Raw genomic sequence first — 15,552 nt, forward strand, 5'->3', positions numbered from 1 at the left:
GCAAAATAATGTGCTTTCGCTCAAGAGCTGTGATTATTAGATTAGTTTTATTTCCTTATTTTTGTGTCTGTTGTATGAAACAATTACAGTGACTCTTATTAATATTTGGACACTATAGCTCTTTATCCACTATTGTTCTGATAAACTGACCAAAAGTTAACATACTTTTTATTTAAACTATTTAATTTGTCGTATGATAAATAATATATTGCACAGTGTATTATTATTATATTACAAAAATATTTGGTTTAACGTAATATTATTAAACTTAATTCGGATTAACTACAATGGTCATACGTAAAAAATGCATGTCAGTTATTAACCTGTTAATGTTAATAATTATGTATAAATAATTTAGCGTGATACATTTCCATTCTTCGATTCGCTGGATGGAAGTCCATAAATCTTCAATGGACTTTAAATCCTGCAATTGTGTTTGTGGGTATAATATTAGGGATATGTAATCATACATAGTATAATACACATGTAGTAGTCATACAGTAGGTATTCTTAAACTATCCTGGTTTTATGTTTTCGACTATTACCTCGATAATTTTAAAAAATTTTAATGTCCACTGCATTTATACTTTTTTTAGATTTTGTTTTAAAATATCTAGATATATACCTTTTTTAATCCGAAAATCTATCTATACAAATCAATTCTCTAACTTCTTTCAATGATATGCTTCCTCAAACTATAATATTTTCACCACCGTGTTTTAACGTTGGATTTAAACTTCTAAAATTAAACTCTGCATTCCACTTGCGCCATACTATGTTTTATCCATTTTGTCTCCTCAATTAATCTCGAACTTCAGTTAGAAGTACGTAAACAAGGATCCTTTTGTATTTTCCTCACAATGTTATATACAGGGTGTAACAAAAATGTCGCAGTTCCTTAAAAGGGGTGATTTAGGGGGTGATTTGAAACAACTTTTTCCTTAGCGAAAATGTAAGATGAGGCTTCGTTAACGAGTTATTAACGAAAAACACCGGCCAATGAGAGCGCGAGTTTGCCGCCCGAGCGACCGCGGTAGCGTTGGGTACGCGCGCTAGATGCTACAGTTGTACTCCGAACAAGAAAGTCGTCATACATCGAAGAAAATAGCATTAGTATGAAAACTGAAAGCGACATAATAAATAACACCGAGTCCTTTTTTTGTTTATCACTTGAAGTGAATAATTACTTAAAATCGAGGAAAACTACGTGAAACGTAAAAATACGAATATGTAAATCTCTTATTCGCATAACGTATAAACGAAAAAGCAATACAACGAAAAATAAAGGAAGAAGAGAACAAACTTCACCTGTAGTTTGTAAACCTGTGTCACTGGGTCACTGTACCGATCCTGGTCATCGACCGTCGAAATGGTTTATGTTAGGGCACGCGTTTAGGTAATTTATGGCTTTATTGCTTTGGTTTCGAAGGAGACATGATCTCGGAGTGTCCGAACAAAGAAGGTCTGAGGTGCTTAAACTACGTGGGGGGTACAAGGAGCTTCTTTGGAAAAATTCTACCCTGCCATAAACTACTCCAGAGGTCGATGACCAGTATCGGTACAGTGACCCAGTGACACAGATTTACAAACTACAGATGAATTGCATTTAATTCATTAATGATTATTATTTTTTAAATCTAACGCAGACTACTTTCAACGTTTCTATCTTCAACGTTAATTCTCCAATTCTCCGTTCATTTCTTTTGTTGCATTGCTTTTTCGTTTATACGTTATGCAAATATTTTCACACTAATGCTTTTCCTTCGACGCATGTCGACTTTCTTGTTCGGAGTACAACCGTAGCGCCCAGCACGTACCCAACGCTACCGCGGTCGCTCGGGCGGCAAACTCGCGCTCTCATTGGCCGGTGTTTTTCATTAATAACTCGTTAACGAAGCCTCATCTTACATTTTCGCTAAGGAAAAAGTTGTTTCAAATCACCCCCTGAATCACCCCTTTTAAGGAACTGCGACATTTTTGTTACACCCTGTATATGGAGATATATCTCCGTCGTCAAATATTTTTGGCCATTCCTTTTGAGGAATTGGCGCGATCCAATAATATCTGCCCCAGTACTTTTTTTTAAATTTAAAGATTATTTATTTCTCGATAAGGTTTTCCTTTTTCATGATGATAAATGATTAACTGTGGCACACCAAATGAAGTATTCTTGCTTTTCCATTTCATATTTAAAACATCAGGAGGATCATAACTTTCGAACAATAATATGATATTCCAAGACATGCTGTATTTTCGCCTAATATTATATTTCTTAAATCTTAAATCAAGAAACATGGAAATATATGTGTTAAGTATTCAAATATTTTTGCAATGTAACAGTAATAAATTTTCCAATATTTTGTTTGTTGAACCACAAATTATCTATTTGAAACAAATAAAATTTACATTTTTGTTAATTAAAATACATGCTTTAATATAGCAAAATACAAAAAATGTATTAACTTCATTATAGTCAGATTGTCAGAGCAATAATGGAAAAAAACTATAGTGTCTGAATATTAATAAGATTCACTGTATGTTTACAATTAATTCGTCAAGTCATGTTAGTAATTGCATTCAATCTACACTAGTAAACAACGATGAATTGTTTCGTGAATTGTTTGTGAATTGTTTATGAATTATTTATGAATTTTTTCATCATTTATTGTTTTAAAACTACATACGTGGACATAGTGTACTAACCACTCATAAAGGTACAGGTCAAAAGCATATTATTAACTATAGATCGCTTGAAGTGTTCCTTTATTTTTATATTTTGAAACATATAAAAATTTTCCGTAGTGTCGTACGCTTTCATTACTTACATTATATCATAACGACAATACTTTCATTCTTGTCAGAGGTTGTCGAGAAGAAATAAATATGGGTTAAATATTTGTACTTAACATAAATTCGTAGAATTACAATGGTTCTTTAACCTGAATACAGATTAAGTATTAAAAAAAATTTAGCGTGCTATTATAAAATTGTATCAGATATTGCGAATTTCTTTTTGATGCTTCTGTCTATCATAAAACTACATGTATTTGTCATTATCGCTGAATAACACTAACTAAAGGATAGCTAAATGCCACTATTTATATTATACAGTGTGTAAGGAAATCACCTATATCTATATATGTCATGGCCATCACAGCTTGATTCTATACTTATGGATCGGTGAAAATCTGTTAAAAAACGTTTCTGTAAAAGTTTCGCGGAAACTTTCATTAACACGTTGCCAACCGACCAGAGAGATCATCCCATTTCGTGTTATGTCTATTATTTCTGGTCAAGCCTATGTTAGTAGATTTTCAGTGATCCAGAGGTGTTATGGAATCTCGTTCTGAGGATTGAGACACACACACAATAATTTCATTACACCATGTACATCAATACTTGAATTTTTGCATTTTATATAGTTAATTCTTATTATATTTTTACGAGATTTTATTTGTAATATATTCATCGCCATTCCCAACACTTGCGGGAAGTATCTCTCGGAACCATTTAAACGTGTTTTTATTATTTAATCACATTATTATGATTTTTCTAACGAAAATAAAACGAAACGTGATTTAGATAATTTTAAAGTGTTTATTTTAATATTAGTAGCTTCCACTTCTTTTCATTATCGTTTCTAATAAATTACGAAAATGATTTGTTGTTTAAGCAGATGACTCTCTAATTGCACAATTAATTCATTTGACTAAACAATCCATACATACAGGTATGACGTGAAAAACTCAGTACATATCACGTGTGTAACTACATAAATAATACAAAATTATTCGATTTTAACATAATTATTTACTGTCAAATATGACAAACAAATATTTACTACCAAATATAACAAACAAATATTTACTGTCAAATATGACAAACAAATATTTACTTTCAAATATAACAAACAGATATTTATTGTCAAATATGACAAACAAACTTAAAATGATATTTCTATTTTATCGTTTGGGACAATACATATTTTACTACCTAATCAGGTGGTATTACATTTCAAAGGATACCTCCTACAAGTGGTGAGGATAGCGACGAACATGTAACGAGTAAAATCTGGCGAACATATATTAAGAGTATATTATATATGTCTTTTCTCCTATTATCCCATTTCTTAAAAGTCAGCATCATCCCTCGATTTATCAAAAGTTCATGTTTCGTAATGAATTCCTATACTTCTACAATCTTTCGATACCAGTAAATTCTCGTTATATGCTTGGCATTCGTGACTGGAAAGACATTCTCATTTACTCTCACTTTATCTTATACGCTGTACTTGTTTTCATCTACCGTTCAACGTCATTCGTTCTTCCGATTTTTCAGAACTGTCCTTTTTTCGATTGCCAATCGACAGTGTTAAAAAAACTGCGATATATGTTCCTAATTGGTCTTTAACCATGAATATAAAACGAGAATTTACTGCACATAATTCTAAATCTTCAAATGTATTCATAGATATGTTCCTCATTCAGAGTAACAGCTATTATTGACTAATTTTGTCTTCTAGTATTTATTTATGTTTGTTTAGAAAGTAGAAATTATCTCTGCCAGAATGAAATTATTTCTGTTATGTTTATTAATTGTAAAATTCATTTATATTCTTTCAAGTATGACTATATTTTCCACATAACGTAATGCATTTAATATTTGCATAAATTCAAAGGCCTGTAACAGTGTGACATTAAAATAACTTATTGTTAGAGTACGCAAATTTGTGTTCTTGAAATATTCAAATTAGATAAACTTAAATAAGCTTAATTGTAAATATTGCTGAATTTTCTGGAAGAAAATTTTCTTCACAGATCAGAGCATTGAATAAATAAATATTTAAACATAAAATTGCTTTATCATTGAGAAATATGCATATTTGTTATTGTATTTTTAAATTTTTCTTCGAGTTAATTGTAAGAAAAAAATAGTGCTGAAAACTTTGACCGGGCCTCCCAAGAATTTCCCTTTTACGTGTACAAGATTATAGAATCTAGTTCCTAGGTTTCACAGTCAGTTAAAGATACATTACACACTGTAATGGTACACTTAATTGCACCTAGTACGGGACTCGTCAGGAGCATTTAACCCTCAGTCTGGAATCTGGGTAGTTTACAACCTAGACCATTTTTGCTAAATGTTGAATTTTTGTCTGCCTTGTTTTGAAAAATTCAAGTGAAGTATAGCAATTAAAACTACTGGATAACATTTTATAAACTTGGAAGAGTATTTAAGGATTTTTTGGGATTTTTTAAAATACAAATATCACCAATGGATTCCCTATATGATGTCTCGCATATCAAGATCAAGTGGCAGGTGTATTTGGAGTTTTTCGAGTGAAAGTTTATGCTTTGTTACAAAATATAAATATAATATAAAGTGTACCATTTTTAACAAAGTTAAATGACTCTTAAATAAGTTATTTAAATTGTGTTGTATGTGGTATCATTCTCATTGAGAGAATATACGAAATCAATTGATCGTATTTACGTCAATGTTTTTTAAAAACACTGTACTTAATGCTTTTGGTTGCTAAGATCTAGTATGGTCTTGAATGTTTATGTCTGCATTGATCTTCAAGCTTCCAGAACTCATATTGGTGTAACTCCTCAGTGATCAATAAGTTCATATCTTATACTTACAATTAATAAAACAGTATCGTATATAAATAACTGTCATGATGTTGGTGCAATTAAGTGTAGTACTACTGAATTCAGTTTTCATCGTTATAACACGCTTCAATCATCACTCGCTTCATATGCGTAAAATACAGAAAAATAGTTTCTGCGTTTCAATCAAATTTACGTTTGCAAATCGGGTCGTAGCTTTGGGTCTGATCATTTAAGCTTTTCACATAAATAGTATTTAAAAGGCTCTAAAATGAAAAAGTATATGCAAGTACCCCATTGTTAACAGGTAGGCACAGATAGTAGCGGTCAAAAGTCGTCCGTTTTTTATTGTAACGTCAACGAACCCGCGAGTTCATTGTCACCGATCGAAAGTGTCGAGTCCGAAACGTTATTGGAAAGTTCGATACCAGATTGTGAACATACACTCGACGTTAAGAATCAAGATAACCAGGAAATGAAGAGTCCGATAATTGAAGGGAATAACAGCAAATTACCACGTCAATTGCCGAGCGAAATCAGCGCTAAATCAAACGCCGTGAGGCCCATCGATCTACAGTTAGCCGAGAGCGAATCGAAACAGCCGCGGCTAAAGAAGATCGTAAAGATGAAACAAGCGAAACGAGAAGGCCGTTTATTGTCCGTGCCAAATTTAAAGTTCGCGAAAAGCGACACGACGATTTGTGACCTAAGGTGCGAAGAAAACACGGCTCCCGAATCCTTCACCGGCAATCTAATGCGAAGATTCAGTAAGTGTTTACAGTTAGAGTAGACGAGAATTTGTGTTTTGTCCGTGTGCATTTAGTAACGTGGTACGTGTTAGAGGTCTTAACATGCGTATGTGTGCGAGTGAGGTATTTACTAACGAGGTTCAGAATGAAATGATATTCGATGACCACGAAGGACGCCTCTGTGTCAGTGACTGGATTTTTGCATACAGTAGAGGCTCGTTAAATGCATGAAAGTTTAACAAGGAATAGTTAACAAAACCTTACATGTTCATTTTTAGTGAGTTTTCCGAATAAGTTTACAATAGGATCGATTTTTACTTCCACAAAGAAGGGAGACGAAAAGTAGTAGTGAAAATGATATAAAATGTCTTACACTGTTAGGTGGCTCAGGACTACGAAGCAAAGTTCCAATCTTATCTAGAAAATATAGTTTTTCTCATCTTCATAATTTCTGGATTGTGGAAACTCTTTTGTTTACAACGAATTCAATGGCGACATAAATCAAATCATTTTTTATTGTATAGTCACGTTTTAGTGTGTTAAACACACTCTATCTCAAAGCTAGATTTTTATAATAATAATATTAGTATTAATAATACTAATAATAATAATATCTTAAAGCTAGGGGTAGATGAGCGTTGTGATCGTAGATGTTGACATAGAAATCATATTTGTCGAATGATACATAATTGAATAGATCATGTACACTCGACAGAGTACTCGTGCTTAAGAGATTGACTCTTCTAAACATGGGTAACCATGAAACACCTTCATTCATATTTAGAGGATTGTTCTACGGTATTTTACTTAATCCAGAGGAGTTTAAAGAAGAGATCTAGGAGTTGGTGTGCTCTCTTAATCCCTACAATCTAATAGTCAAATCTAAACTCTAAAATAAGTTCAGGCACTAGCAATTTGAGTTTGTTTTTCTGAAAGCAAGAACTAAGTAAACTGAAAAAATAGTTCCAAGAAAACGAAAATAGACTATCAACCTTAAATCAAGACAACGTTGTAGTTCTAAGCTATAACAATCTCTTTTTCATTGATATCTCCAATGAAATTACATCTTAACAATTTTCTTCTAATGCTGCTATGCAGAGAGGCCTCAATGAGGAATCAGAATTTTGTCCGTGTTGAAGGATTAACTTTTAAATATATACAGTAGAACTTCGATTAATTAATATCTAGGTTCTTCTCGGTTATTCAGTGTATTAACGACAAGAGTATAGTAAAACTCTGGCTAAAACTCAAACTATAATTTAACAATAGATTGTAGAAAATGAAAAATTAGCTATAAGGACGCTTCAGTATTGAGCCTGGTTATGAGACCATTACTATAGTGTCAAATATCGTGGAAGGAACAATGTTATATAATCAGTGGCTTAGATTATAATTTAATGAACGCTTAACCGCGACGACTACAGTAAATTTTCGTTATATGTTTTCCAGATCGTATTCGTTACGTGTTCATCACGATGTTCATTATTTGGAGATTACTACTCAAACCGTGAAGTTTGTAATATTTGACGGAAAATATGTTTTAAATATGTATCATTCTGCTTCTTACTTTCAATATAGTAAACCAGTCGAACATCTAAAGGAATAATTGTACTAAAATTGAGGTATCTTTATTGTTTATATACTTACATACATATTGTATTTGTTAGTGTATACATATGTATATGAGCCGACTAGTGATGTGAATCAGTTGTGTCGTGCTATAAACGTTAGCTATGCAAGTTACTTAAACAACAAACCATTTTCCTGATTTATCAAAAGTGATAATAAAAGAAAGTGAAAATGAGTATTAAAATAGGTATTTCAGAATTATCCAACTCATATCGTGTTTGACATAATTTTCGTTAAAAGGATCACAGTAACGCAATACAAATATTTCTATAAAACTAGAACCAACAATTAAACGTTTTTATTGTTTATTGTGGCTTTAAACACTTTTCTAATGTTTTTAAATGTCAAATGGCGGGCTGAGCAATGAACATGGAACGAATAAAATCTAGCGAACAAATATTGAGAATTTATTGTACGTGTTTGAATGATCGCTGCGCATTGTATTATACATATATATTGAATGTCCATAGCTGTCAAAGAATTATAGTCAACGCATGAAGCTAGAAAATTTCTGCACAGTTAAGAATTGTGATTCCCCCTAGAGTATGTTCTAACTTAAAAGTTCTGAGAAGTATTTCCATCAAGAACGCATTTGATTATATCTTTTTCAGAACCTTATCTACAAAATTCTCTAATTTTGCATATATTTATAAATCTACTGCATACTATGTATAATTAAACATAAAGGATTACACAAATGGTTTGATTTATGTCATGTTTGGACTAAATATGTGGCTTTCATCAAAAAGATCTCATGTGAAAATAAAATTCCTTCGTAGAAGTTAAATAAATATGTATGGACAACTCCCACGCTTTAGCAAGTGTATTTAAAGCACACTTAACGGGGCTCTATTGTACGCGTTTTGCGAGACCTAGACTAACAATAGAGATAGCTCGGCTATATTCAACTGTGCTTTCATCTTTATTTCTCTCATTTGGAACTAAGCCTAGGATGCTCGTAGAGTCATGTGAAATCTAGAGGTAAAGGAGACGATATACACAAACAGAGCTTCCGCCAAAGAACGTCGAAATCAAAGGTTTATGTGAAACGTTAACTCTTTGAAATACACTGTGCGTTTTGAGACCTTGTTTTCTCTCGGATATTTCGTTTCGCTTCGGAAACTGAATTCCAACGGAAGATCGTACACATTTGAAGTTTAGATTAACTCACATAAATCTGAGAATGGATACGAAATACAGAAGCTTGCACAGGGTAAAGTCGATAGCGGTACTAGACTCCAAGCTTTCTTTTTTGTTATTGGCTAGATTAATTTTAGCAATTTTGCATGGCCGCTGCAATCTTTAAGAATAATTATTACTCGACCTTTGTTTTGTGTCATTGCGCACATTAGGGGAAAATTAGAACTCCTTTACACGGCGATACATGTATCGTGGTTTACGTATGCAATTCGCATCTGGAGATAAATTAGAGAAAAATACATATGCAAAATATAGTATCAGCTTGATATTAAACTTGCTTAATATGTCGCTGAGCGTCAATCATTTGTTTCTTAGGTTTTGTCCTAGTTAGATGGATAAAGCGACATGATCCATTCGACCAATCAACACGACAGTATGTTATGTGTACACACAAATAAAAGACCTAACGTACCACTATATTTATATGGTTGATTGTTGACATCAGTCGGTTCTGCCGCAACGATTTTGATATTTTACAGCATTCAATTAGGACAAACCCTTACAATTCGTTATGATTTCAACACGATATACAAGGTGTTTGCTTTAATTAAATATAGTGAAGTATCTTTTGAATGCAGTGACTTTATGGGGGAAAAAAAGGAGATAAAAGTTGGTTGGTATAAAGGGTGACATTATTTGACACAAATGTTTTCTTTGTATGTGGAATACTGTGGGAGATCTGAAGATCAAGTTAGTTTTTTTAAAAATGAAGTGCCATTTTTTTATTTGTAATATGATAGTAGTTGTTAAGAAAAATTCAAAGATCTGGCGCTCTGAATTATTTCATTTCAATCGGAAGTTGGATTATCACGTGTCCTCACCTTTGGCCACCTAACGTTTATTACTGACTTTGCTACTAAAACCAAACGGACTAAACTTGTAAAGAGATTCTCCTCCTCTGAAGAAATTACTATTAAGGGAAAGTTAGCAAGTAAGTGATGGGTTAGATTTAGCGGGTCAAAGGTGAGGGACATGTAATGACTTGACTCCCGGTTTCTCATGATTTTATGGCTTCGATACAACGGAATGATTCAATGCGCCAAGTCGTTGAATTTGTCTCAAAAAATACCATCATATTGTAGATAAAAAAAGATAGCATTCCATTTAAACAATTTAACTTGAACATCAAATCTTTCACACTATTCCACGTATAGAAAAAATATTTCTGTTAAATAATATTGCTTTTCATACCACACAACTGCCGTAAAATATTTTTTTTTTTATATCATTACTTCCTTAAAAGATATTTCACATATTTAGTTAAAATAAATATTCGTATGACTGCCTGCCTGAGCAAAATCAACGACACTGCTATTTGCTTAAACGTCTTGTTTGTTAACCGGCTCGATACGAAAGAAATCGACAACGACTGACCACTTGAGGATATCGAAAGTTAGTATGGCGATATTGTATCTCACAAGAATTGCCGTCTAAACGCTTCTATAAGCAATATACGTACTATCGGTATCCATCATACGTATATCGTGATTACACATATCGTCGTGTGAAGGAAGTCTTAGGGTCCCACTTTTCTTTTCGTGAAACAGGTACCATCAGGAAAAGCGAATTTTCATTTTGAGTTGGTCCTCTAGCTGATCACGACCTCCTCGCTTTTTTTTTATTCTGATTTTCACTCAACCGACTGAATTTGTACGTGCAATCCATACGATTTAAAATTGAATGGTTGCCTAGAATGTATTCATTCTAAAATTCATTTAAAATAATATTAATTCAGTAAAATTGTGTATATAAACTGAAGAAAAATAATTTAAAAAACTTAAAATACGTTTCGCTGTTTTAAATATTTGATGATTAATAATAAAAAATTAATGTTGGACCTTACGAATGTTTTAAATATTATAAACAATATTTTTTCTGCATTATCTCTATCATAACAAAATAAGTATAAAAGATATTTTGATTTATATACTGAAAGGAATAATCAAGATTAACATAAATAATTAAGCTGATAAATTTTTAGTGCATTGTAAATATAGAGGAGACTTCGTGTTTAGTATTTTTGATGGTATTTTTCGTTAATTGTTCATTAGTTTAGTGACCTTTATTGTTTTGTGCCATGTTATTAATAAACATGGTAAATTAAAAGTAAGGTTTTTTTTTAAATATACAGAATGATTTAGAGCTTTGTGTCATAAATTCAAACTTTAATTATTTTTTGTTTTACCATATAACATAAAATACCAATAGTATAAAGCACAAATAGAAGAAGGGATACATATTTCCTAATACTAATATTTAACACCTTATCATAACTAGACTGCGTATCTTTATGCATTTATGGGAATGCGTAGCGTGTAAAAAGTTACAAGATGTATATAACATGCAGAAATACATGAAATATAAAAAGTAAAATACACATTACAGTATTTCAAGGATGAATTACATTTTTAATTAAGCTCCATATTTTTAGTTTTGTTCGTAAAAGTATGCAATTACATAAAAATCCGCAGTCCCATTATAAAGAATAATCAGCTGAACAGACATTAAATTTTGATTAAAAAGCTTCACTACAGGATTCCAAAAATTATGACAAGTTTTGAGGAAAATCATGCCTTGAAATTATAAAGTGAAACAAATAGATATTCTGTTTGTTTTAGTACCTAATATTCTAAACGTGAAGATACACATTTTTTATGAAACTTATTTCAGAAATTTTCACGAATTTATTCAACATTTTCCTTTTACATTTTGATTTAAAAAATTCCAAACTATGTAGAATACACAATGTATTCAAAAATATTTTCTACAAATTTATGATATGGAGTTTTGAATCACTCTGTACTGATAACGCGATAACAGTTATAGAAAAAAGCATGTTCTAATGCACAGAAAAATATGCATTTCTTAATAGCATTATAACAGGTATAAAAGTTATGTGGAGTAAATCTGACAATTTCCCTCAGTGACGGTAAATGTAGAGTCTAATATAACAGTCAGTCAATCAGTTTCAACAAACATTATCAAATTTCATTTCAGAATGTAAGTACTTTCCAAGGACACCAAAATTTCCCAGGTCATAAGTTTTAGAAGAGTGCAAACTCGCGAAGCTTAAACAATGCAGACAGACTTTTATATTTTACACTATGGAGCATAACTATAGTAATGCTGCAATTTTTAAAAATAGTTTGTAAGTAATTTTCTAGAGAATGATTTGGAGATATTGGTATTTGTATGTAAAAAACGTAAAAGGAATTACATTAAAGCGGGAGAATGGTAAAATAGTAAATATAATACAAAAAATATCTATATAATTGTATACTTCAATTACAATTTCTAAAAGCTGCTTAATTTATATGATGATGTACACTCAATGTTTTCGTGAACAAGCAACGTGTAACTTAAGAGGGTACATGACAGTCTATTTCAAAAAAGTGAGTAACCTATTTTGTTAGGTTACACATATGTATTAGAATATTTTGATGAAAAGAGATTTTGAAATTGCAACAGTTGTTGAAGTTACAGTTGCATTTTAAACGTCTTTTTCTCGAAACATTTATTTGGCAGTCTAACTTGGCAGCACCAAACAACGTTTTTCTTTACGTGTAATCGCCGCTCAATTTACATTGGATAGTATGTGATGCGTAGTTAACACTGAATGGTGTTTATAACTCTTGTAATTTCAGTAATTCAAGCAAAATTTGAATTAAGGAGGTTGAGGCAGATTTCTGTTATTGTAATTTCGATCGTCAAAGGGATATTTTATATTCTATTTTCGGATAGTTTATGATACCTTACATCCTCCCACATACTACCTAGTGTTTACCACGCATCCACCATCTCACCATATATCACTTTAGTAATTTTTAGTAATAGGTGAAAGTCTTACACGTGTAATATAAAATACTTTGTCAAGATAGGAGTTGAGAATAAGATCTTGCAATAACGACGGCTTTAGGTATCTATATAGTGAACCACTCGCAAGACTATTAAAAACTATTCCAATTTTATCTCGGACTTTAAAAACAGGATATGTAATAAAAATATTTTTGTATATATTTCCAAAACTAGGGCTGAATGGCAGCTTTTGTTGACCTTAACAACATATTTCAAGGACATTGAAATCGGTCAAAAAGCCAAACTTCTAACTAATTATCAAAGTAGGCTAGTAAATACAGGCTATAAAAAAAGATTCGATAAGTCGTCAGAATTACATACATTATTAGCTAACTTAAATATATATAGGAAAGAGTTAAATTTGTCATATTCTGCGCGAAGAAAGTTTAAATGAAATAAGTTGTGATAGCTAATATTTCTAGCAGGTATATAAAACTTGAAAAGAACTATAATATCTGAGCAATATACATAATCTGAAACAACTTCGTTTACAAATAAAATATTTAATGATTTTCGTCATTTTCTGTAAAGTTGATAAATTGATCTAAGATAATATTGTATCGTAATTATGACAAGACATAGGCAACCGAAGGTTGCTAACTGAAAAGCTACAAGACGTAAAAATTTATGATTGATATATGTTATACAGGTGATATGACACTTGAAATAAGGTTATTAAATTATTAAGCTATATTCTAAAATATGTATAATCGGAGAACAGTATATTTTTAGTAATGCATAACTATTATTATTACTATTAGTATATTATTATTATTATAATTCGTTATAGTTTATGCATAAAATAACACTTACCGTGTGAATGACCCGTCATTCATCAGACAAAGATTAAATGTCTAAGAATTGAATTCAATTATGCAGAAATCATGATTGACTTTTGGAACCAAATCTATGAAGATATTCTTGTAAAGTTGATTAAGAATATACCAGATTATATCTTTCATTATTATTTTTATTCAAGAAGCTACCTTACGTTCTGCCTGTTATAAATAATTATTATAAGTGCCATAATTATGTACCCTTATAAAATACTTTTATATTTATACATTTTCAGTGGATGTTGTTTTACTGTTCTCCTTCTTAAATGTCATTCTTTTTGCAGCACTTTCACGTAATAATACTGCAATCTCAAAATCATTCTTCAAATAACAAGAAACTATTAGAAGTTGCAATGCCGTTATAGTTCTGCTCCGTAGTGTATTTAGAGGGTGCCTACATGTGTTATAACACGAAACGTGTAACGAAATTTATAATTTCTTGAACTATGAAAGAGGCATTGCTATGTAGCACAGAATTAACAGTATTGTTATTCTAGCGATAAAAAAGGATCTTTCGATTGAAATAATTGGAATGTATTTTTTTTGTACAGTATTCCCTTGTATTTCGATATTCCATCGGTGCATCAACAGCTTGTATTCCATATGCCTTGTACGTTGTTAGAGGATATTTGTACTTATAATAGCGTCCATATTTTGATATTAGGTACACCCAAGACCACTCTGGAATGTATAGTGTTGTACGTATATTAAGACTCACATTATTTAATTTTTGTGCAAATTTCATTGTAAGGTTTACCAAAGATCCTGTTCTCTGTAATGTCCTCCCCTGTTCTTCACGAAACACCGAAGACCACCCCTCTGGAATGTACTGCAACAGAATCACTAACTCAAATACTCTGTTCGATATTCCAAACAGATTTAAACCGATAATGTTACCATTGAGTATAAATCAAATCTGTTAATTAAATGTGAAAAGATTCTACTTTAACGCTTTTTCAGGTTCAAATCAGTTTTGCGGTCTTCCCCGACAGCAAGGTTGATTCAGGTAAAAAAAAAGGTTTTTCATATTTTGACAGTTATTTTATCACCGAGAGAAACGTATATATGTAGTGCGAGATTTTTACACAGTACACACTATTAGGTAATGTTATGTGCAGTAATGCCTCGAAACTATTTTCCTTGTTGAGCTTCGAAATAGACTATTAGTAGGACTTCTAACGGACCTTTCTACTTCATTTTTCAGAGATTACGGTTTCGTGAAGGAAGACTTTTCACGCTAGAAAGTCCCTTTTTCTGATTATATCATGATGTCGAAAATACCTTGTATACATTCAAGATTTATATATACGCAGGTTTTTAAAGGCTACAGGAAACTTGGTTGAAAGACACTTTGTCCAAGGACATTTGATTCAAGACATTTCGTCGAATGGATATTCAGATCTAGACCTAGACTTAGACATAGACCTAATCTAAATCTAAATGACCAAATACGAATTTGACAAACTGTCTTTGACAAATTGTTCATTCGACAAAGTGTATATTTCGCTGAAGTGTTCATTTTCCATTTTCAACGGCGTCTGGCTACCATTTGCAACACAAATCTTGATCTTCAGGACGATTTTATCTATTCAGATAAGACAAGTTTAATAAATCGAATAAGAATATATGTATTGATGTCTTAATAAGATTAGAACCGACTGAAGTAAAAGT

At 31.6% G+C, this 15,552-nt stretch overlaps 1 protein-coding gene across 10 annotated transcripts in view; it reads left to right on the top strand.

The window, feature by feature from the left end:
- The window catches only part of Tomosyn (syntaxin-binding protein tomosyn), a 144,105-nt gene that overhangs the window by 91,807 nt on the left and 36,746 nt on the right, over positions 1–15,552 (top strand). For 6 of the 10 annotated variants that reach the window (XR_013002763.1, XM_076386496.1, XM_076386498.1 and 3 more), the window contains one exon: positions 5,920–6,379. The exons of 2 other annotated variants lie outside the window; for them this stretch is intronic. Coding sequence is in view for 7 of the 8 variants with exons in the window: in XM_076386496.1 (XP_076242611.1) it covers positions 5,920–6,379 (460 nt within the window). In the remaining variant the exon portion in view is untranslated. Of the gene's footprint in view, positions 1–5,919; positions 6,380–14,841; positions 14,888–15,552 lie in introns of all 10 variants that reach the window. 2 more of the 10 variants (XM_076386503.1, XM_076386505.1) reach the window with 1 other exon arrangement.

This window comes from Calliopsis andreniformis, chromosome 10 (assembly GCF_051401765.1).
Source record: "Calliopsis andreniformis isolate RMS-2024a chromosome 10, iyCalAndr_principal, whole genome shotgun sequence".
NCBI lineage: Eukaryota > Metazoa > Arthropoda > Insecta > Hymenoptera > Andrenidae > Calliopsis > Calliopsis andreniformis.